This window comes from Drosophila virilis, chromosome X (genome assembly GCF_030788295.1).
Source record: "Drosophila virilis strain 15010-1051.87 chromosome X, Dvir_AGI_RSII-ME, whole genome shotgun sequence".
Lineage (NCBI taxonomy): Eukaryota > Metazoa > Arthropoda > Insecta > Diptera > Drosophilidae > Drosophila > Drosophila virilis.
The window spans coordinates 24,442,743-24,467,450 of NC_091543.1; the positions used below are offsets into that span (position 1 = coordinate 24,442,743).

General features: G+C 44.0%; 4 protein-coding genes and 1 long non-coding RNA gene across 9 annotated transcripts in view; 4 read left to right on the forward strand and 1 right to left on the reverse strand.

The window, feature by feature from the left end:
- The window catches only part of Zdhhc8 (zinc finger DHHC-type containing 8), a 29,118-nt gene extending 20,296 nt beyond the window's left edge, over positions 1 to 8,822 (forward strand). For 2 of the 3 annotated variants that reach the window (XM_032439651.2, XM_032439652.2), the window contains exons 7-9: positions 1,959 to 2,245; positions 2,306 to 2,509; positions 3,239 to 3,290. In XM_032439651.2, the coding sequence (XP_032295542.1) occupies positions 1,959 to 2,245; positions 2,306 to 2,509; positions 3,239 to 3,275 (528 nt within the window). In that variant the 3' untranslated portion in view covers positions 3,276 to 3,290. Of the gene's footprint in view, positions 1 to 1,958; positions 2,246 to 2,305; positions 2,510 to 3,238; positions 3,291 to 6,840; positions 7,098 to 7,167 lie in introns of those variants that run through there. The other variant, XM_015170967.3, reaches the window with a different exon arrangement.
- Positions 4,314 to 6,399, forward strand: LOC138911774 (uncharacterized membrane protein DDB_G0293934). Its single transcript, XM_070211201.1, has one exon. The coding sequence runs from the start codon at positions 4,594 to 4,596 to the stop codon at positions 6,163 to 6,165; it is 1,572 nt and encodes a 523-aa protein (XP_070067302.1). The 5' UTR covers positions 4,314 to 4,593; the 3' UTR covers positions 6,166 to 6,399.
- Positions 8,823 to 11,057: 2,235 nt separating the features above from the next.
- LOC26530864 (uncharacterized) lies at positions 11,058 to 12,289 on the forward strand. 2 transcript variants are annotated; one of them, XR_001449994.3, is made up of 3 exons: positions 11,058 to 11,170; positions 11,361 to 11,635; positions 11,694 to 12,288. It is a non-coding gene; the product is annotated as an uncharacterized lncRNA (long non-coding RNA). The 2 variants fall into 2 exon arrangements; XR_001449995.3 differs by having other exon boundaries at positions 11,103 to 11,170; positions 11,232 to 11,635; positions 11,694 to 12,289.
- A 2,308-nt stretch (positions 12,290 to 14,597) lies between these two features.
- The window catches only part of LOC6631416 (rho guanine nucleotide exchange factor 10), a 132,744-nt gene continuing 122,633 nt past the window's right edge, over positions 14,598 to 24,708 (reverse strand). For both annotated transcript variants that reach the window (XM_070211332.1, XM_070211333.1), the window contains 5 exons: positions 22,557 to 23,530; positions 22,253 to 22,489; positions 19,141 to 19,987; positions 18,359 to 19,077; positions 14,598 to 17,788 (listed from right to left, as the gene is read on the reverse strand). In XM_070211332.1, coding sequence (XP_070067433.1) covers positions 15,458 to 17,788; positions 18,359 to 19,077; positions 19,141 to 19,987; positions 22,253 to 22,489; positions 22,557 to 23,530 — 5,108 coding nt within the window. In that variant the 3' untranslated portion in view covers positions 14,598 to 15,457. The remainder of the gene's footprint in view (positions 17,789 to 18,358; positions 19,078 to 19,140; positions 19,988 to 22,252; positions 22,490 to 22,556; positions 23,531 to 24,708) is intronic.
- LOC6631417 (uncharacterized) lies at positions 20,941 to 21,839 on the forward strand. Its single transcript, XM_002055266.4, has one exon. The coding sequence runs from the start codon at positions 21,000 to 21,002 to the stop codon at positions 21,711 to 21,713; it is 714 nt and encodes a 237-aa protein (XP_002055302.2). The 5' UTR covers positions 20,941 to 20,999; the 3' UTR covers positions 21,714 to 21,839.

The window sequence follows — 24,708 nt, forward strand, 5'->3', positions numbered from 1 at the left end:
AATTATTTGATTGTAGATTGTAAAGAAAAAGCCAACTGCCGTTGCCACTGTTGCCGCTTCAATTCACGGCTTAAGCGAAATTTTCATTTTAATCGTGACCTGAGTTGGCTTCTGTCCGCGCTTTTCAGATATTTTTTTAAATATATATTTATAAGCGTTTGTTAGCATAGCAAACATTAATTGCGCAATAGTTGCCACGGCCAGTCGTACATAGAAATAAGACATACAATTAAGCATCGCTAACACACACATCACACCAAACAGACACACACATCACACCAAATCACACACACACACATACACACAATCAAGCAGCAATTATTGCACACACTTTCATACTATTTTTATATCGCCAACGCTCTATTCTCTATCTATGTATCTCTTGTATTTCAAGCTTGGTTTATTTTCTTGCACCTGCGTAGAGTATTTTAGCTTTGTCACGTTGTTTGTAACGCAGTCCTTGGTATGAGTTAACAGCGTTAGAGTAGAAAGTCGCTTCAAGCTCATTGCAGAAAAAAAACGATTACTGCAAAAAGAAAAAAATAAATACCCCTTTTCGCCTTGTGCTTAAATAATAAATTATATAAAACTATATGCGAGCAGTCCTCACAAGATGACTTGTATTAGACCCGGTATCAGGTTTACAGTCTAGTGTATGTGTATGAGCTGTAGTTTTATCTGAACCAGAGGTTCAAAAGATAGTTTTTTGTTTATTCCAGTTTAATATTAATAAGAATAACAGTAATAGTAATAGTAATATATGTATTTCAGTAGATTGATGTAGGCTGTCATCGTATCACTTCATTCTATTGATTTTGAACAGTATTCAAGTTTCAAGCTTGCAATCGAATCTAGTTATTTGACGCATTTACTATTTGGTTTAGTTAGTTATTAGTTCCATTCAGTTTGTTTCGTTTAATTTGGACGTTCTGACATTTTGCATGCGGTTTGAAGTACTTAAGTTGCAACTTTAAAGCTTTTGCTCTGTGGCTTATATCAGTTGATTGGCTCGTTTGTCTGGATTTGTGCTGTAAATTCACTCGCAGATTGTTGTGCAACTATGTTTCAATTAAGTAACTAGCGTATATAGAAAATATATGAACAAAAAATTGGTCAAAAAAGATAAACAAAACTCTACACTTTCTGCAAGCACCGAAAAAGGTAAAACAAAAAAAAAAAAAAACAAAAAATAAAAATAAGCAACGAAAAAAATGTATCAAAAAATTATATATTTAATTCTATAATTTAATTATTTACTGATAAATACATTTTGATTGATAATGATTGAAAACTGATTGATATGAAATTTGTCACATGATTTTTCTGTTGCTTTCTCACCAAAGATTGATTATATTCAATTCTAAAATGTAAAATCACTCCTTATATTTATATTCATATATATACATATATCTCTTCTAAACTCAATAACATTTTTCTTTCTCTTTATGATCTGAATGCTCAGTAAATTCGCTGAATTTCGTAGCTTTGATCTATCAATTCCAGTTTTACTTATTTTCCAAATAAAATAACTATAAATATCATGCCTTGCAACAAAAAAAAAAAAAAAACAAACTTTAAAATACAACAAAAAAATACACTTTAAAAAGATTACAGTTTCTATATCTTAACCCGGATTCGGGCATCTTACACACTGTTCGTTATATGTATACAGGAGACACTATTAGCATCGTTCACTTCTGGCCAAGATTCGGCGTTCGCAAACGACATTTGGCATTAGGCATTCGGCATTCGGCATTTGGCATCGATTCATTTGTCCAACCCACACACACAAACAAACACAAGTTTCGTTTCCATTTGGTTTCAAGTACATTACAAATCGATCAATCACAACTTCTCGTTTTATGTAGGCCTAAGGTTTTCTGTGTTAAGCACTTGCTCAAGCGAATGAAGCTCCCGACTAATTTAGAAATTTTGTATACGTTCTGCGATCTTCACAGCTGTCGCCGGGACGGGAGTGCTCCGATACGGACCTTGAGCCGCCGCCTGCCTCACAGAGTCAAGACTGCGAGCCGACTCCGCCGCTGCAACGGCACAACTCGACCAACTTCTACCTGCCTCAGGTGAGCGACACCGCGCCCGGCATCAATATGAGCACCATGAACAATGGCAATATTGCTAGTGGCGCAGGTGGTGTCCCCAACTCATCGCAGACTGGCGGCGGTGGCGACTCACCGCGTCACCTGCGCATCTATCATCCACGTCACAGTCCGCACGCGCGAACCAGGTGAGTAGCTGCTGGCTTACAAAATACGTACATCATTATATCCTGCCCATTTGCTTTCAGGGGCCTGGATCCGCAGCGCGGCTACACGAGCGATGCGCTCTCGCCGGACCAACCGGGCGGTGGCTATGTCGTTAATGGTCAGCAGGGCATATCAGTAGCACAAAGCCAGCGCGGTGGTACCACAACAGCCACGCCTACCATGCAACAACGAATCAAGCCACTGGGCGTGGCCACGCCACTCGTCATCGCCAGTCCAGTGAGAAGGTGAGTGGATCTATCACATTGTGGTCCAGTGCTGCAGTGGTGCAGCCAGCGGCCACTAAACCGAACTTCTCCAGCTAGCCATATTCATTTGTTGAGCTGCTTTCTGCTGTAAATGATTGTACAATTGCTTCAATTTGTTGTTGTTGCTTTTGCCATTATGACGATCAGCTCGATTTGATGGCTTATATCAAAGCGCCCACAAAACATGTATGTTTAATGAGGTGTTTGTGTATGAAGGAGTCTGTAAGTAATTGCTGCCAATTGTGCTCCTTAGCAGTTTTTTTTTTTAAATTTATGTTGTTGTCATTGTGTTGTGCTTTCGACCATTCTCATGTACGGAATGCTTACTGTACATCTTGAACTCGCTGCACACGACAGTGAGCGAGCTAGCAATAGCTTGGAGAGGTCATCGAACGCTAGCTATACATCAGTTGCGACGAGGTCTATCCTCCTCCATGTTCCTCTCGCTCGCTTTCACTCCCTCTCGCTCTGTCTCCCTCTCTTTCGTTGTACTACTTACACGCTTTAGTCGATATTCTGTAAAAATTGCTCTCTACTTCGCCTCGTCTTAAATACGAATACGCTCTCCTTCTTTGTCATCCACATATGTGTATATATTTTGCACACAGCTTCTTCCCATGATTTGTTTACACACTTTTAAACTAATTTAATTTTTAAACTTTTCTTTTTTCGTTTTCTTTGTTTATTTTATTTTTTCTCTCGATGTAGTCAATACTCAATTTCTGAGAACAGTACTAATTCCTAGGCTTAGCTTACCAAAAAAAAAAAAAAAAAAAAAAAATCAAAGAAAATATATGTATATATATAATTATATATATAAAAAATATATATATACAAAATATATATAATCATATAAAATAATATGAAAACCAAAAACAGAGAATACCAACAACAAATAAACTAGGATTAAAGTGAGACGATAAAAGTCCTGATTACGATTACGATCAATGATATTTATGTAAGCACCTACCTTGAGCAGTCGTTAATACCAAACAAACTTACACTCTGTCATCGGCCAAAGAGGCGCACAGCAGAATTGAGCCTGAGCTCGAGCCATATCCTGAACCGAAATCGAAACCGAACCAAAAAAAAACCACAAATTCCCAAGTTAAGATAATCTTCACAGTATCGTGTCTACCCGTTTCCTCATTTCTGCCTACGTCTCTGTGTGGATAGACGTCGGATGATATACGACAGTTGTCCCGTTAACGTATCCGTCCACACACACACACACACATACACACACCGAACACACACACACACACACAATCTCTGACAAAGACACACTCCTAGAAATTACCACTGCAACTAGCGTCACCACCAAGCGCACCCACTCTATGTACTACTACCTCAGCTTTCATTTGATTGAAGGTGAGTGAATTCTTGATTTTGGTGCCGTTTCACTCTTTTTTATTCTAATATATACCCTTGCAGAGGGTACTATAATGTTTGTAACGCATTAAATGTGACATCTTGATCAGGCGTTAACATTCGAGTCGCTATAGCCATGTCTGTCTGTCTGTTGGTCATAGAATCATGCAGCTTCGTCGTAAAACCTGGCATGAAAGCGCTTTTGGGTCAAAACCGACTACTATATAATACAGAAAACCTGGCCACAATCGTTCGAAAAGGGGTTCCAAGTTGGGAGTATTATATCTTGCATTGCTGTGTATGTCTGCAAGGGTATGCGATCTTCGGAAAATTCGAAGATAATTATTGCTGTTTTGTATTCGCTAAGAGTCGCCACATCCCAAATTAAATCGAAATCAAATCGAGGCCCACTCAGCAGGCCTTGCTCATTCTCAGTCACATCTGGGCCTTGGATCTGGCAATAACAATAATTCATTCATACAATATTGACACAGATACGAATGTCATAGCTCGCATAGTCTGTCAGGCTAGTATCAAAAATTTTCTGCCACACACAAAACAAATTCTCGTTTTGTTGTATTTTTCATATAACATTTAAAATTTTTATATTCCTTTCGGCTAACAAGTTGAACTTCGCCAAATTGCGGTACGATCCGTTTTTTTTTTTTAAATTACTAAAAAGCAATAGCAATATGAATAAGAACAAGCAGTCACAGCTCAACACTGGTCGCGTCAGATCACTGGGTCTGTTGGACAAGACGTTGCCCCTGACTGCCGCAACCATACCACAGCTGCGCAATCGACGCCAGTTTCAGTTCAATGGGATGCAGTTTGAAACGAACCCATTGTCCCTGCATATGCCGCGTGGTGGCCTGGACGGAGACGCTGGCGATGGAAGATTTCCAGCAACAGACGATCGACGGGAGTCATCTCCCTACCAAACATTCAAAACATCATCGCCGCCGTCTGCGATCAGTCGCGTCAATGCATTGCGTAGCTTTGCAAATGGCGTCGGTGGTGGCAACGACATGGCCAGTCCCAGGGTGGTGCCACAGTTGGCTGCCAGTCAGCCGCATCTGCAGCGCCAGCCGGAGGAGCGCATAACGTGGCGGGCGGACAATGATAATGGCTATAACCAGGCAGGTGGCGAGGATGCCTACGCCTACAACAATGACAACGGCGGCTACACCCACAATAACAACAACAACAACAACAACAACAGCTACAGCAGCAGCTACAACAACAGCAACGACAACACTACCGCCAGCTACAACAACAGCAGCTACAACAACAACAGCAGCTACAACAACAACAGCAGCAACAGCAGCAGCTACAACAATAGCGTCAGCAACAACAATAATAGTTTCAGCAACAACAGTAGCTTCAACAACAACAGCAACAACATTAACGACAACGACATCAATAATAGCGAACGTTTTCAGCAAGTATTGGCCAAGTACAGCAGGCAGCCGCATACCGACGACTACAACAATACCAACAACAACAACAACAGCATCAATCACACCAATCCCAACAACAATAACGTTGTTAGCGATCATGTTAACAACAACAACAACAACAACAACTACAATAGTAATAATAATACTATAAAGACAAGCAGCTCATACAATAATAATAATAATAATAATAGCATAAAGGCAAGCAGCTCCTACAACAACAATACTAATACTATGAAGACAAACAGCTCTTACGCTAATAACAATGCTTTGAAGACAAGCAGCACCTACAATAGCAACTTGGACGGAAACAACCAAATTGAGGACATATTAAATAATAATCAGCCGGCCCACAAGGAGGAATTACTGATCCCACCAAGAATCTATAGTCGGCCGCTGAAATTAAACGCCTTTCGTTTTGGACAGATGCGAGCAGGTGGCAGTTTCAATGCAGCTGCAGTCAATCACTCGATGGACTACATTACGTTGACGGGCTTTCTACTTGGCTATCTGACATCGAATGTGTTGTTTTTCCTATGCTGGTACTTTAGTTGGCTAAAGGGGCAGGTTGTGAAGCTGCGCAGACATTTTCTCGGTCATGCTAATCTATGGGAGTTCTTCGACTTTGAGGATACCACACGCTATACAATGCAGACCAAATTGCTATTGGCGCCCATCATACTTGGCTGCAGCATCCTCTACTGTGTCGTCAATATACTCCATTTGCTGATCAAGCTGGTACGCTCCGATGTGCCACGGACCGTTGTCGATTTTGTGCAGCGCATCGCCCGGAGCCATTGGCCCTAGCCAAATGTCCCCAACGTCATTTGTGTGCGACACCCCACTCGTGAGCTGAATGTCTGTCTGAATTGTTGCTTGAGGTCATTTCAAAATAACTAAAGGTCATCTACGTTCTCGGCTAGCTAACTGTTTAACACATTTATTTATACACACAAGAAGGTGGCTATGGTGTCGATTGTACATAATAAAAGGATTCATTCCAAAATTGGTCTATGCATAACTGATAACCAATTGCTGATCACTGATCACTGTCTATCGATAGCATATGTCTATTGTCTATCGATTCTAAATGTGGACCTTGCAACGGCTCTCATCAGTCTAACTCGTCTGCGCGTTCTCGATGTGTGAAGCGTGCATATGTCTGTTGCATAACTGTTACTAATCGTCAATGTTAAATACCCTAACGAATTTGTGGTCCAAGTTTGTAGTTTAACCGCGCACACACAAACACATATTACTCATGAATACTATCACATACTTGCGCACACACACATACACAATCACAGCCACACAGACTTGCATTGTTTTACTCTGCGCTGTCAAGTCCTAACATTAACATGGCGCGCTGTTATTGACCGCAGCCTCAGTGTTATTTGTTAACATAACTCGCTCTTTAACCCGCTTTGTAAACGTTCGCATTCGCCGCTCACACACACACTCTCGACTCGTCCTCCTTCACAGATCCAATCCGGGTACACCCACGCAGCCGCGACGTCCCGACTTTATAGGCCTGAATGCGCAGGCGGCACAGCAGCAACAACAACAACAGCAGCAGCAGCACCAGCAGCAGGCGGCTGCAGCGGCAGCTGCCTACTATGAGTACACCAGCGGCCTGCCGCCGCAGCATCCGCAGGCGCCAACGATTCAACATCAGCAACAGCTGTTGCTACAACAACAGCGTGTTATGCTACAGCATCAGCAACAGCAGCAGCAACAAGGTTAGTCTCCCCTTCGGCAGTCTCCCTCTTGCAGTCATAACTAATGCCAGATTCTGGCTCCTCTTTCTAGCGCTGCAGCAGCAGCAGCAATCGCTAGCGCAGGCTGCCTATGGCGGCAGCCCACAGCGTCGCTTTCTGTCTGAGGGCGAGCTGGTGCGACAGGGCGCTGGCGGGGAACTCTCCTATGCGCGTTCCAACAACACGGTGGACAACATACGCGAACTGGCTGGCAGTCCGCAGCGCGGCGTCTACATGTGGAAGGACACCTCGCCCGGCTTTGGTGGTGGCGGCGGCCCGGCTGCTGCCAGTATTGGCAGCAGTGCTGGCACACTGCCAAACAGCAGTAATACGGCTGGCATTATGCAGCATGCCCAGTACATAACAGCCGGCGGTAGCACTCATCCACTCATCATGACCCACTCACGGCTGCAGGACTATGCCAACCAACAGCAACAGCAGCAGCAGCAGCAGCAGCAACAACAACAACAAGCAGCTGTTGCAGCCGCTGCTGCAGCGGCAGCAGCTGCCTCATATCATCGCTCCAATCCCACAAGCCCTACAACCATGCCGCAAACATCCGCTGCACAAAGCTACATTCTGCGCTATGGCGGCGGCGGTGGCGGCGGCGGTGGTGGTGGTGGTGGTGGTGGTGGTGTTGGTGCAGCTGCAGCTTCGGGTAGCAGCGGTAGCATTGCCAATGTGCCAGCTTCCAGCAATGCCAGTTCCGGATCTGGCGGCTATCAGCCGCAGCTGCGCGGTGGCGTTCCAGTTTTTCCGCCAAATCCGCTGGCCGGTATTAATGTGAGCAACGCATCTAGTGCGCTTCAGCCGCAGCCATCTCCGCAGATCAAGCGTAAGCAGACGCCGACGAGGCCAATGAGCTTTGTGCGCGCCCTGGAAATGACCGACTCCATGGAGATGCAGACACTTGAGCAGCAACAAGCGGCAGTGGCGGCTGCAACCATGGCGCGCAACAATGGCGGTCTGCCCAGCGGCGTACCAACGAGCCTGGCACAACAGAATGCGGCAGCTGCAGCCGCGGCCGCAGCTGTGGGACGTAATGCGGCAGCGGCGGCAGCTGCGGCTGCGGCAAATGCCAGTGGCACACCGGATCGCGCGAGCATCTACGATATGAACTACGAGATCTCCGTATAACCCGTGGTTGTGCCCGTCGTCGTAATGCCACCCGCCTCAGCAACAGCAGCCAGCAGTGCAGTCGCCACGGCAACGGCGACGGCCGCCTTCTACGCGCAGCAACAACAACTGCAACGCGCCATATTAAGCAATGGGGCAGAGCCGGCGGCGTACGCTTCGGTGCCCATACCCATGCCCGTGTCCGTGCTGGTCGCCAAGCACAGCAACGGGAGCAACCAGAGCCACCTCAACATCAGCAAGACGCCAAACAAGCGCAAGTTCTCCACGTTCTTCTGAAGCTTCAGTCAGACATATAGCTAGATATATACATATATATATATATATATATATGTATATATATATGTGTGTGTTTATATTTATACACACGTATTGGGATATCGCTTAGCAGCTCGGTTTTGCTCTTTTATTTTTTTTACTTTTAACGTTTTGTTTTATTTTTATTCGGATATGATTTTTTTTTAATTATTATTTATTCATCTGTTTTTTTTTTAATAGTTTAAATAAGAATTTTAAAGTTGATAACACACTTCGGAAGAACTGTAAATAGAGAAAACTATTTTTAAGCGTTTATTTTGTACGCGCTTTTAGTCTCCTACGCATAAGACACGGCAATTCTTAGTGTTTTCATACTGTCGAAATACCATGAAAAACGAAACTTGGTAAACTTCAATTGAATTAAGATACGACTCGGCACGCTTACAATCGAGCAAATACGATTTTAGTTTATCAAATTGTTCACGAAAGTATATATCTACTATATACGTTCGCATATATTTATATATATATACGTATACATAAAGATATATAAATATTTGCATTGCAATCAATTTGAATATATATTGACAGTCAGGTCAGAAATAAATTGTGGAGCTCGATTAAGAGTTTGATTACGAGTTTAAGTAGCTATCTACATAATACCATGTACTACTACTATTGCAACTACACCTAATGGAAAACGCCAAAATTTGTAACCGAGTATCGAAGATAACTTAATATATCTATATGCATGTGCGAGTGTGCGAGTGTGCGAGTGTGCGTGTGTGTGACAAAGAGAGAGAGAGTGTGTGAGTTTATGGGTGCATGCGTTATATATACATGAACATATGTATATAGAGGTCGCTCGAAAAGTGACAATCTTTCGGTTCCACAGCTCCTTTAAAATACTTTATTAATTTATTAATAATTGCATTAAATTATATGCCAAACACAAGACAATTCCAATTTACGAGCGACCCCTGCAATAGTATACATATGTGTATATATAATATTTTGCATTAGCTAAGTACGTGTAAATTTTGCCATATATATGTATGCTTGTATGCGTATATAGGGATGACATATATGGTACATATATAACTCATGTATGGGTATTCGGTAAAAATGGCGCTTCGAAATTTAAACAGCTACCAAAAGGCCAGCAAGTCAAGTTGAATCGATCAGAAAAAAAAAAAAAAAACAAAAAAATAGAGAGAGATTTATGTTGACCTGTGTTGTGTCTCTAATAACGTCCACTTCTAATTGTATGAATTTTGTACATAAGTGTGTATATTTATGTATGTGTAATGTGTATTATGTATTTTATGTTGAGGCCAAATTGTTATTTTGTTGTTCTTGTTGTTGTTGATGCTAACTAGCCATGTACATACAAACAGAGACAACAGAGTAACAAAGTTTGGCCCGTGCTTATGTATATTTATAACTTTGTTGTTATGTTTTTAAGTCCAATTAGTGTTTATTTTGTGCTCTGCCGCTTGTTAATAATCAATCAATCAATCATTTTGAATGACTCTCCACACAATCAAAACGCAATCACATTGAAGAAGGGCTTCTCGTCATTGCTGGTCCAGTCCCTGCCCAGTTTAGCGAAATAGAATTGAATTGAAATCGATTTGAACCCGAATTGCTGTTAGTTTCGCAAGGAAGTTAACAATACAAAATGCAACAAATAAATAGAATTAATGTTTGTAATAAAGCTAGCTATATTTAATTGAGTGTTCATTCACACAAGGGCCCACACAACTTATAGAGATGTCAGCGAAAAGATAGGGTGAGTGGGATGGCGACATACCCAGCTCTCAATATAATCGTAGACGTGTGCAACACAGAAACAAGTCGTAACAAGAATTCGTGAACGAAGGCGAAATATTGTAAGTGTTTTTTGCTAACAAATTAAATAATAAATTGAAAAAATATTTAAATATACTGATACAAAACGAGTGCATACGCATCAATTTGTGTATGCAAATTAAAATATATGAAAATGTAACTGAAACTGAATGAGAACAAAAAAACAAAAAAAAAAAAAGAAAAGAAAAGAAAACAAAAAATTGTAACATTGTTTTAGATTTTTATACCAAATTTAATTAATGTCACATCATGTTGTTCAAACATTATATACATATGCATATATTTATATAAATAAACACCATTTTTTTATGCCACATTCAGTTAGGCAGTAAAAGCAACTCAAAGAGTATCTGCCCCCGAATTAAATTGTCAAGATCTAGCAGACCAGATTGCACAGTTGCAAGCATCACACGTGCGTTCTTCATTGTTTTTAATTAACAAACAAAAAGTTGTTTTTTTTTTTTTCGTATACTGTGTGTACTTTGTAAAATATACAACATGAAATTCAATAGCAACATTAACAGCAAGGCAATTAATATATAATAAAGATAATGAAAATTACAAAAACAATCAGTTTTATTTCAAAAAGAGATTATACTGTCTGCTTTCTCAAGAAATTAAATATGATTTTGTTATTTTAAATTTAATTATAATTTGTAAGCTCTTAATATGGTATAAGAAACATTTATATACATTTAAATGTGGTCGTAGTAGGCGTTGTTTGTTATCTTAGATGTTAAGAATAGTATTCAGTCATTTTGGTATTGTCACCTAAAGCAGCCAAGAGCTAAGTAAGTAGAGTTTTCTAATTTTACGAGCTTCTTTCTTTACCTTTTACTACAAAAAAAAAAGAACTGTTAACCGTGCAAAACGGGTTACACAGAGGCAATAAGTACAACACCAAAAAATGTTTCCGGCAACTAGAACTGAGTCTACAATGACTAATAATACAACTGTGAACACAACATCGAACCTGCACAGGTTTAACATATTGACATACAGTGCGTCCACCCAGACAACCTCGACACGGCCTTCACCAATAATGGCAGGAGCTTCACCAATGGACGGGTTGACTTCGCTCTTTACAGACCTAAACATACTGGCGGCCGGAAAATCGACTAGAACAACCAGCACATCGACTTAACAACTTTCTAAACTATCGCGGTGCGACCACAATGCATTTCCTGGTAGCACAACTAAACTAGCCGAAAGCATTGCCATAAGCTTCAATATCCAATACCAAGAATCTGTGTTCGGTAAGCCGCTTTCGCCTTTTTATTATATGTACTAAACCAAATGGGGATTATTACACAGCCATGGATGTGCTGTACACAGCAATGTTATGTCAGAACACCTGAGTCTACTCCTAACCAGGGAGTCGTACACCACAAAATGGATCAATCGGCATAGTTTCATGCCCTACATTAGCTGCCATAAGGATACCCCACAATATCTCACGTAACAGCAACAACATCAAAATGCTGTATGGTTCAGGAATCCGACTGCTGCCAGCATCAACACTTCTTAAAAATATAGCATCAGCTACCATCAGCTAGACTTTAATCTATACAACCCAAGGCATTGTCGTGGACCGAATGAAAGGCAGCAAATAACAGGCACGCAAAGACCAGCAGTCCGAAACGAAGAAATGAAACACAAGTATAAAAATGAAGATAGTATATGAAGTCCAATTTATTATAGCTAGTCCACATTCATATAAAAATCAACCCGAAATTAATTTGTGGTAAAGACCATATCTGGAAAGAAAAATATCCGCATCAGCATTAACGATTTTCAACGAACACGCGGAATCGGAATGCAATTGTATAACTTCATGAGCTTCTCCTCCATATATCAGCACCATATCCAATAGATCTTTTCATACAATTGCTTAACTCAAATATAAAAAAAAAAAAAATTTATATTTTTTATACTTTTCTAATAGCCTTGTTGCCGTTATCACCGGATCGGATCGGTCCTACCCGGCATACGGGCATCTTGACAATTGTATTCAGTCGATTTCGATTGACGAAAGTTCGTCCGCATCACATCCAATGAAATCTGCAATGCAATCTACAGGTATATTTTGTAGAGATCTCATCTGTAGCTTGTTTGCGGTAAGCACAGGTCCGCCAACGATGCACACGCCACCTGTTAACTGCATTCGAGGCTACTTTGTCAACTAATTGGAAGCGCCCTCTATCGCTCAGCCTTAATTGGGTTAGCGTGGACATGAACCGTTTTAATGTATAACGCCATGGTCATAAGGTTATATGTCGCCTTAAAGCGACATAATCTCCCCATGGTCCAACGAGGATTTTATGTCGTTTTATTGCGACATAACATCTCCATGGTCCAACGACGATTTTATGTCGTTTTAAAGCGACATATTTTCTCCATGTCGCCATGTCGGGGATTTTATGTCGTTTTAAAGCGACATAATATCTCCATGTTGCCATGTCGGCGAAAACCATATGACCATGGCGTTATACATTAAAGCGGTTCATGTCCACGCTAATCCAATCTCACCATGGTCAAACGGCGAATTTATGTCGATTCAAACGTCAGATATTCCAATAAACATCAAACTTTAATGTTTCCTAAACCTCTTGGCATTTTTGTCAAACCGTCAATATTGAATTTTTGACAAAAAGCGGCTCAGTCATGGTGTTAAGATTTTTTGATGATTTTTGGAATATTTCGGAAAAATATTGTCAAATTTTGCAATTTTATTCCATGTAATTATTATTATATTATATTATTATTATTATAAGATTTTTTGATGATTTTGGAATATCTCGGAAAAATATTGTCTAATTTTGTAATTTTATACCATTTTGGACTAGTAAGATTCAGTGTACTATCAATTGGCATTAAATAAAATGAAAAATGAAAAAACCTACATTTTTAATTTCAATGGGAACGCAGGCTGGCGAAATTTGAACGAAATTTGAGCGAAAATACCAGGCGAACAGAAATGGCTCGTAGGTAGACAAAAATCCATTGCATAACTGAAAGGGGCACGGCTGGCAGCCGTTGAGTAGCAAGACTTGAATGGAATTTCAACTAAAGTACCAGGCGAACAGAAATGAGTTGTAGGTAGACAGAGCAAATACAATTGAAAAATTTCATTGCCTACGGTCTAGGAGCAAAAATGTTGGGCTGCTGCTGACTTGCGAGATTATTAGAAGTCGACAGTTGACAGCTGTTTGTAAAGCAACACGACTTTCCATTGCCATTCAAAAATGTAATTCCTATTAAATTTGAACTCAAAAAGAAGTCACTGTAAAAATATCTATTCCTGACTAACTCTTTTAGTTATATAGATTGACAAAAACAAACGATTTATTTCAAAAAAAAATTTTATTGAGTTTTTTTAACACATACAATATTCGTTTATCCACTGAAAATGTAAATTGGTGTGTGTGTGTGTGTGTGTATTTAAATTGTTGTTCATTGTCAATACGATGACGTTTAATATGTATTGTTATAGCATATGTGTTTAGATAGATATAGATAAATATGTTTGTATGCGTGTGTAACTATTTTAATGTAAATATGTGTATGTGTAAGTGCGCATATACTTCTCAGTGTTCAAATGCACACTGATACAAAAAATTACATAATTTTATTATGCCTTCTATTAAACGTATAAAAACTTGGTTAATTATTTTATAAATAATTTTCTATGCGTGTAAGTATGTGTATTATGTACTGCATAATGTTAATATACAGCTGTACATAAGTATGTATGTATATTGAGTAGACATTTATATTATTATCGATTGTATATGTATTTAAATCGTATATTTATGCATACATGTGCCTTGTTTACATATGTACTTCCAAGTGCGCAGATATAGAAAATTAAAAAAAAAAAAAACATACATTTCTGGTAATTTGTTGTTTAGAAACACAGATATTTATATAATATACGAGGACATGTATAGAATAATTTTTATAAGCATATACACATACAACATCCAAGTATTTTGTTATGTTTTATTATTATTTGTGGTACGTAAGGAAAATTGGTTAGCTGCTGCGAGCAAAAAACAGGGTACAATTTTGCTGAAAATATGTATATCGAAACGTACTTTAAGCCGCATGACAATAATTTCTTTGATATCTTGAATTGGTTTCTATAGATTTTCGCTAGGTTTTTTTGCCTAACTATCTATGCCGATCTGTGTCTGTCGCCGTTTAACAGTTTTATCGTTTAAACTAATACTTATTGTACATGCAACATCGTGTGCTGCTTGGCTTTGCCGCTATGTATTTATTTGTATTATTTTTTATTATAATTATTATTAAAGTCCCCCCTGCTCCATCTTTTTGTTTAACTTAGCTTGTTTCACGTGCATCTTAAATGCTATAGCAATAAAATGCATATTTGGATATAAATTTTATATTATTGATATAAAAAAAAAATGTTTACTTAATTCTAACGTTTATATACTTAGAAAAAAAAATAAGAGCAGCACAAAAAAAAAATTAAATAAGGCGTAGCTCTTTGCTCCAAAGATTAGCTATAGTAATGTATACATATATACGTATAAATATATATATTCGATATATCAAATTGAATAAACAAAAAGGTGCTTTAAGCTACTCATGGCATATCCAGCCATGAACATATATAGCCCCAAGCTCGTGTTTAAGCCTAGCCTAACACTATAAAGTACACATGAGATGGTTATTTATATACATTTGGCAAACGATGTCCCGTGCTGCAATTAGTGGCACCGCATCAATTGGACTGTGGGGGTGGTGGGAGGGGGGACTCACTAGAACTCCTTCAGGCTGCCGCCGCGCTTCAGCTTGGTGAGTCGCTTTAGGCTGGCGCTGAGCATGCCGCTGCCGCTGGCCATCGCGAGCCGCTCACCATCCGACCGCCAGTTGCAGCTGCTGAGACCCGACGCGCTGCGGTCGCGTTCGCGTTCGCGCTGCGTGAACGTGCCACGGAAACGGACGCGTCCACGACGCTGCTCGCCGACGCGTCGCCAGAGCTCGGTCAACGGCGGGTGGTGCTGGTGCGGGTGCTGCTGCAACGTGCAGCAGCACACCAACTCCTGAGATTATAACTTCTTCTCCCAGACGACGATGTGCGCGTCGTTTGAATTGGCCGTCAGCGGAGAAAAGCTGCCGGAGCCGCCGCCCGTTCCGGAGGCTGCGCCAGCGTTGCCACACGAACCGGAGGCGCCCTTCTGACCGGGCGAGCTGCCGCTGGTATTGTACCAGACATGTCGCCAGTAGCCACGTCCCCCCATCAGGGTGATAACGGTGCGCGGTCCGTCCGCATTCTGCTGCTGCTGTTGCTTCGAGTTCTGCTTTTGTTTGCGCTTCAATGTGGCCACGGCCGCCGGCGCGGCCTGCTTATCAGAGGCATTTGCCTGAGCGTGCATGTGCTTGAAACCGTCCTCGGATTTGGGCGTGCTGTTGGACAAATGATGGTGGTGCTGCTGGTGTATATCGGCGGTGGTCATGAGACCGTTCTCCGATATGTTGCCTAGGTCGCTGCCAGTGCCAGACGTCTTGTGGCTGGCGCTGCTGCTGTTGCGGGAAACGGAGCGTCCGCCAAAGAGGCGTATGCCCATGCTCTCCTCGCTGCCCGATGACGTATATAAGCTGGACGACTTGGAGTCCACCGACCAATTGGACAGATCGAGCGAGCGCGGTCGCGAGGCCTTCATACGCAAACGCCGGTCCAGGGTGCACACCTTGCCGGGTATGGCAGCCAGCTCGGGATCGGAGCGTCGCATGCCCTCGTACATCATGTCCATGAGGTTGCCCTGGGTGCCCTCTTCCGCATCGTAATTCTCCTTGACAAAGATCAACTTTCCGTACAGCCCATACACATCGCAGTAGCCGTGCTCGCCATGCTGCGACAGTGCGGTCGCATTTGAGTGCACTCCGATGACTCCGGTGCCTCCAGCCGCTGCTGAGCCCAGGCCACGCGGTAGCGTCTTGGACATGCGCGAACCGGCATCACCAGCGCCGGCACCCAAATCCCGGAACCGTTTGCGATGGAATGCAGGCGAGTTAGCCAGCGATGCGCGAATCTTGGCGGTGAAGCTCTGGTCTAGCGAGTGCTGCTTGTCCAACTTGGAGCTGCGCGGTGAGGATGCAGCCGAGGCGGGCGTTGCCACGTTGGAGTCCGGTGTTGCCTCGACACTTGGCTCACGCAGCATGCAAGTTGCAGGCGTAGTCGAGCCAGCTGTTGAACCGGATGTTGAGCCGGGCTCCTCTTTGGGTAGGTCACGACGTAAAATGACTGTGCTCTCGTCTAGGTCCGTTTCGGTCAGCTTTTTGGGATCCGCATCGATGGCGGGCAAATGCAGATCCTCGCCCATGCTGGGCACACTGGGCACCAGCGGTGCTGACATTGTTGCTGCGGCTGTCGGTTTGTACGCTGGATAAACTTTCGGTATGAGCGGCAGGAGGAACGTGATGGGACCGAAGTGGGCGTGACAGGACATATTAATGCCGCCACTGATGATGGGAACGCCCTCAAGCCGGGGCAGCGGTATGGTAACAGCGATGCCCACATTTGTGCCCACCCAGAGCAGACCTTTGCAAGCCATTAGAGCAGTCACATATATTGAGCTGTTGTTTAGCGGCTGCTCCTTTTTAGCATCGTTGCGCAGCACACTGGAGGCGATATTTATGTCCTGCAGATGCTTAAACGTCTCGGTGTGGTAGAGACAGAGCATTGTCGAGTTCTTTAGCGAGATCCAGAGCCCGATGCCCGAGTGCGCCATTAGATTGACCTGCTGGCTGGCGCCGTGCTGCACCTCAAAGCTGCGCTGCAGCTCCCCGTTGAGTGCGTTGAGCACGTAGACGCGATTGCCGCAGGATGCGTAGATATTCATGTTGATTGGCAACATGCTCGGCACAGACATGCCAGACTCGCCCAGTGTCACCTGCTGGGGATCGCGCAGCTGCCAGACACCGTCATGGGCACGCCTATAGATCAGCACGGTGGCATTTGAGAGTGACACGAAGACGGCATCGAAGTGATACAGAATGCGTTGGACAGCGCCCGGCACCGCAAAGCTGCCTAGCTGCTCCTCCTGCTCCGGATTGCGGGCCGAATAGATGAGCAGCTTGCGGCTGTCCGTGCCAAGCCAAACGAGATCGCCCAAAAGGCTGCTGTGCTCTTCCCGTGTGCGGCACTGGTCCAGCCCCTTGACAAACTCCAGCGCCGACACCTGCGTCTCCACCAGATCAAAGCAGCCTGCCTCCCGCAAATTGCCCGCTTGCTGTGGGTGCTGGGCCAGCACGGTGATATGCGACGAAGTGCCATCGCTGCTGCACATCCACAGATAGTTCAGCTGCTTGTGCCGGCGTCGCGCGTTCCCGCTCTGCTTTGTGTCATTGGCGATGCTGTAGTAGCATCCACAGCGCACCTGAGGAAATAAACGATAAAGAGTACGTTAGCTGTGAATTGGAGAAGCTTATAAAAAAACCTATTCTCTATTTTGATCTCAGACATATTTGTAAGCAAGTGACCTTTATACACAGTTTTTATTTAAAAAATATAAGCATGAAAATCGCATAGATTATTTTTTATAGGTTTTTTTTTATCACTTTAACATGTAATCTTGACTTGACATTATGAAAATCTCATAGAAGAGTGATATTGAAAAGAGGGAGACAGCCTGTGAGTGCGCTTGAGTTAGAGAGAGACATAGAGAAAGAAAGAAAGAGAGAGACACAGACACAGAGAGAGAGAGAGTAAGACAAGGGAAAAGTGCGCAAGCACAAAGCTTATTTATCACAGTGTTTAGGGCACGCAAAGCGTTTCAAATATGGAATACAATTGCGTTCCTATTGCAGTTTTATTGTGGCCCTATCCGATGGTGTATAAATAAGATTTAAAACATATGCGTTATTCGAATATTGCAATTAAATATAATATCCTTTAATTGGATTTGGCTTGTGCTGCATCCATTTATGCCTTTGGGGGCATTACTTACCTCCGTTTGATGCTGTGACCGGTAAACGGGCATCGCCTTGACAAAGAGCGGCATCTTGCGCGACTGCTTCTGCTGGACAGCTTCCTGCAGCTGCTGCTGCTCGTAGGTGTGCAGCGTGGCCTGCGGACTTCCGGGCGATTGCAGGGTATGGGCATTGGGATGTTGGTGATGTGAATGTGCATGATGTGGTTGCGAGCCGGAGAAAGAGCGTTCCCAGGCGGGTGAGTTGTTTGGATCGAGAGCCAGCTGAGCGAGCCGCAGCTCAGTGATCCACTCCTTCTTCACATTTGGTGTCTGCGTTTGGAAAGTGAAGGTCTCCTCCTTGCCGGACTTGTGGCGACCAATTAGTTGCAAGCAGCAGGAGTCCACCCAGGCCATCTCCTCATCCTTGCGCTGAATGGAGCCCTGTATGGTATTGAGCACATTGCGCGTAGTATTCAAGTTGAGTTCCTTGTAGCTGCCTTTAAGTGTGCCGACCAGGTCGTGTATGCGCGATATCACTTCGTAGTCGTACATCAGCGTGCTCATCTCATTGCACAGATTATCCGCTCCGTTTGTGAGCTGTGCGGCTGGCGAGCTATGCGAATCTCCGCTGACAAAGGGCGATCCCAAGCCCAGTCCACCCTGACCATGGCCGGAGAGCGTTGCATTTGCATAGCCGCCGGCGGTGGTATTTCCAGTGCTGCCATTCGACTTGAGACTGCCTCCACGATTCAGACCTGTGCAGCAGGAAAACAGTTGCGAGTTAGAGTATGCTCAGTTATGAAGCGTGGCCAACATACCTGCTGTAAGAATTCTAGATAATGTTGCGGATGCGCTGTTGTCCACAATCTCGACATCGTTGACGGGAAACATCCATTTGAAGGTGAGCTTCTCGGTGGCACCAAAGTCATGGGATTGCTTGGGCGCCACGGACACGCAGATGACCTTGTCGTTGAGCAGCAGCAGACGTCGTTGCTTGCACTTGACTATGAAGCCCGCCTGGTTGAACTCCATGTGAGTGACATTGTCCTCGCGGAGCAGATAGCGGGCCCGATTTCCGCAGCTGTCGCTGACGCTGTTGAGGGAGCGTGTATTAAATGTGCCGCTTATGTGGCCAAGCATCTCCTTGAAGGCCTGATACTGCTCCGCCTCACGCTTGCTCTCGTTCAGCAGCTCGGCGAGCAGCTCCAGCTGTGACAGCGCCAGCTGCAGAGACATGCGATCGTGGTGACCCTGTGGCGTGTACTTGAGCAGGTCCTGCAGAAAGAGTATAAACTGGGGAAAGCGCTGCACGGGCTTCACCATCAGGCCAAAGAAGGATAGCCGATCGTGGGCACTGATCTGCTTCACCTTGAAGAAATCAGCCAGCGCCGATTTGCGCTTCTCCTCCATTTTGGCAAGTTCCATGGCCGCCGAGAAGTTGTTGATGAAGCCTGAGTATATCTCCAACAATTGCGGCTTGCCAAAGGCGCTCACAAAGCAATCGCCGATCTTCTCATCCCGATCCCAGTTGCGTACACACTCCGACAAAGAGATACGGAACAGCTTGTGTGAGTGTAGAATGTCCGGCAAGCAATGGAATAGCGTTGCGATCTTCACTGGATTCAGCACCGGTGGACTGCACTCCTCCAGCGGCTTCTTGTAATCCTGCCAAAGAGGGGCGAGAGAAAAAGAGAAAGTTGAGAGTAAACCTGCTGATAGACGCATTGCTACATTTTCAGATGTCGATGCTTTACCAAAAGTTGCAAGATCTCTGTTCGCCAACTCGAAATGCTCGGTTTTATTCTATTTTGGTTCTTTTTAATGGGTGTTTAACTAATTTTGCAACTACTCTTTTCATAAAGGTGGTTTGAGATGGTTAAGTAAATGATGTTTTGTATTGAGTTGGTGTGAGTGTGGGTGTCAAGAGTATCGAATATATAGAGTATATAGTTATAATTTACATAGGTGTGCGTGTGGGTGTCGCGTGTGTGTGTGTGTGTGGATGCGTGTGTAAGAATTGGAGTTAGTTATGACGGAGAGTGACGGCATATGACGGTGGGAATTGGATGGCATGTAAAGAAGAAAACAAATGAGTTGTCATGAGAGTTAACATTAACATAAGTCGGTGTTTATTAGAGCCATTACGTAATAATCATTAGGGGAAACGGGAACAAGAAAAGTTACCATATTCGGATTCCCGAATATTAAATACCTTTGCAGACAATTGGCAATATGCATTTGAACATTTTCATTACATACATTTAAAAAAAAAGTTTATCAAAAACTAAATTTACGTTTGATGGTCTTCGACTTTTAATATTGATGTAATATTATTTAAATGTTGCGAGCAAAGCAACGCCTAAATTGGAACTACAAGAATTTGTTTAAATCACAGCATTTAGATAAATTTTAATCCAAGTTTTAATTAAATGGCTGCAAAATTAGCCCAGTAAACAAATAGAAAAATAAACATAGCGAGCCGGCTTTTGGTACATATACAAAACACACAATATTTCTCTGCAAGGATATACAAATTGAAAATCTGAGGCCTAAGGGTGCCAAGAATTTGAACTGACACAAGTGTGCCCGAGAGTGAACACAAACTCAAATACATATATATTTATATAAGGAAATTAATACGACGTACAAAAATCAGAATTTTTATTATTTATTATATATGCACCACTACATGAGATTTAATCCACTTTTGGCTTACAAGATGACAACAACAGACAACAAATTAAAACAGAGTACAGTCCACGATGAGGACGGTATTCTGGAGCTGGACGCGGACAAGGTAACTTTGGTGGCCGATACATTCAGCAAGGTGGAGATGTACCTGCAATCTGACACAAAGCGGGGCTATGTCAAGCTTAATGCGCCCGGCCTCTACAGTTTTCAAATGCCGGATCACCCTGACGGTGACCGTGAGAGCACCACACACAACGAGGATGATGATTCAACGCTGACTGACAGTTGGACAAAGGAGAGCGTGGACGAGATCAATTTAATTAACGAGGATGACGAGGCGCAGCTCGGACTTATCCAAAGAGACGAAGAGACTGGCGAGATGTATATACTGATGCCCCTAGAAGTGGACGTGCTGCTCCATCCCGAATCAAGTGTAAAGAGCGAACAGCCGACAACTCTCACTACGGTCGACTCCTCGACGACCATTGCCGGCATAAGTGATGAGGACGAGGAGGACGCGTCGCAGACGACGCTAACAGAGAATCCCCGGCCTCTCAATGTGTTGCATGCCGATCAGGCAGATAGAGAAATACTATGCGAACACGAAGTATGCAAATTTGTGGTGCCGAAGATGAGCCTCAAGTTTAAGCTGACACTCCAAGTTGGAGAGCCAAATGATGGAGAAGAGATATGGGACTAAAAATAATGTTACCCTACGAACAAAATTAGCTACATGCAGCTGCCATTTACTCTACCTAAGCCTTCAAGCCTAAACAACCAATTTGCTGATTTTAGTTGATAAATTTAGTGTTTAGAGTACTGTGAATTTTTTACTCGTATTCGAAATTTTACTCATGCTCATACTCATACTCACACTGGTTCTCGTACTCATATTCATAGTTATACTTGGACTGGCACTTATAATCATACTCATTATCATAATCAAGCATATATTCTTACTTGTACCTTTACACGAAGTGTAAAGTGCACACGTATTCGTACTTGCAATCGCATTCGTATTCATAATCATACCCATACTCCATACTCATACTCATACTCATAATCATACTCATACTCATTCTCATTCTCATTCTCATTTTTATACTCATATTCATACTCATACTCATACTTATAATCATACTCATACTCATACTCATACTCATACTCATACTCATACTCATACTCATACTCATACTCATACTCATACTCATACTCATACTCATACGCATTAGTACTCACATTGACTAGACGTTGTAAAGTGGCCACGTATGAGTTCTCACTGTGAACGATGGCGGCCACAATGTGGCGCCGCTTGAGCTGCTGCTGGGATAGACCGGGCGGTGCCGGCGGCAGCATTGGCACTATTAGCCGGCTATGGGCGGTGCGTGCGGTGCCATTGGCCCGACTGCCCGGCGGTATCATCAGGTCCATATCGAAGCGGCTGCTGTCCGGTGCAGAGTTCTCATCATCCTCGTACTGGAAAAGAGTTGATGACTTGTTAAGCATTTGACGGTTTGTAATGGATTATTCCTTGTGGACTTACCTCAGGCACGCCTGGCATCATTTTGCTGGCGCCCAGATTGGCCAGCTTCTGTGGCGAGGCGGCGTCCAGCGTCGCTGTCGCTGTGGTTGGCTTTGGCGTGGCTGCGCCAGATGCGTCCGGTATGTCAAAACTAGAGGCCGTAGACTGCCTACCATCGCGTCCACCCACATCATATTGATGTGTGGAGCCACGTCGAATGGAGAACCAACGCGAAAGACGTCCGCCCGGCGATTCACCGGGTGCAGTGTTCTCCTCGCGCTGAGACGATGCCCCTGAGCTGGTGGGCATCGTGCAAGCGCTAGCTCTTCGCATAATCATGTTGCTGTCACGGCTGCCGTTACTGGCGCTCTGACTGCACTGCGGCTGGGCGGAGGAGTGAGTGTTTGCGTTGGCGCTAGAGGACGAATTCGTAGAGGCAGCCGTGCGCCATTTGTCAAACGACAAATGCTGCTTGGCCTTGTTGAAGGTGGAACGCAATTGGGAATTGCGTTGGTTGCCGGCGCTTAACGAACTCACGCTGCTGCTGGTCTGTTCCTCTTCTGTAAAGTTCTCCTCGTCGGAGTGGCTCGCTGTGGGCGCCTCTCGGCGTTCGCGTCCCGGTGATTTTGTGTCCCGCTCGCTGCTGCTGCTTGCGCTGCTGCCAACACCGACACCAACACCAACGGCAGCTTGGCCACCGTTGGCGCTGAAGCTTCCGCCGGCAATTGTGGCGCTGTCTGCCTGCTGGCTGATCTGGCAGCCCTTCGCGCGCTGTTGCTGCTCAGCAATCCGACGACTAAAGGCGCTGTGCAGCTGTGCTGTGGTCACGCTCGCCTTCTGACTTGTGATCCCCTGACCTGGCGATGTGATGAACGAGGATGTTTGATGCGTCTGCGTCTGCGTCTGCGTCTGCAACTGCGATTGCGACTGTTGTGTCTGTTGTTCCGGCTCCGCCAAAGTATCCTCCCATGAGCTGGAGTTCAGTTTGTTTTCATCTGTAAGATAAGATCCGATACAGAAAAAGAATGAATACGAGCTTAGTTGATTGATTGGCTGGCTGGCTGGCTGATGACGCCATCCGCTAATGCTCGCAATGATTGGCAATTAAAAGGCGGCAGTTTAACGCAAGTCGGATTAAGCCAAGTGGCTGGCTCCAGGCGCGCGAAAATACGAAGCTCAACAGCTTACAACCATTTGGCCATGTGCAGTAGCATGCGTGGGCTACCCGCAGGGGCACAGCATCAAAGCCATTGCCGACACCATACCGAAGAAAGCCTTGTGGTTAGAATAAGCCGACTGGTCGATACCCTATCCTGGGAGTGACACCACGTTATGTCCCACTTGAAAGTTTTGTCTTGTAGCTCTTAGGGATTGAGTTGTGGCTTGATCACCCGTCAGTCAGGATATACTCTTTTTATGTTTAATATATATGCGGACGGACGGACGGATGGACATAGGCTTTTGGTAATATACCCGATTTGCTATTTTGAGCAGCGCACAGTTCTGGCCAAGCTCAAGAACTGTTGTCGCGTCGATCGCAGCTCGTTAGCGCCGGCGGCAAGCTGTGTGGGTTGCTTTGAAGTGGCCATGACCACAGGCAGCAGCAACCAACAACCAGCACCAGCAACAAGCAGCGCGGCAACAGTATTAGAAACAAAAACAACAACAACAACAGCCACACACAATATTAGCAGATTTATCATGCCAAAAACACAAACAACAAGCCGTGCCGTGACAGACAATACCACAAGAACAACGAGAATATTAAGAACAATATACGGGGACATAACAATTGGCGCTGAGATTGCTGCCAATTCACGTGGCCATAATTAATCATGCAGTAAACAATGCGATAACTGCGAGTTAACTGTTCCTGTTGTCCTTTGCCAAGGGCGTGGCATGCCCCTTAATGTAGTGTGGCACAGAGATACGACAGTTGCGCCACAAAATGGCCGACTGCTGCGTGGGCAACAAACATAAATGCCGGTAGACCAATATTTGCCAATTTCAAGGCATCTTAAACAGCCTGCCATGTGAGAGTGTGCGTTCGTGTGCGTGTGTGTGTGTTTGTGTTTGTGTGAAGCAAACAGTGGCTGCCACTGGCAGGCTACCTCTACTCGCCTCCACTCGCCCCCCCCAGTCGCTCTCATCAGCACCACTTTAACCATTTGGC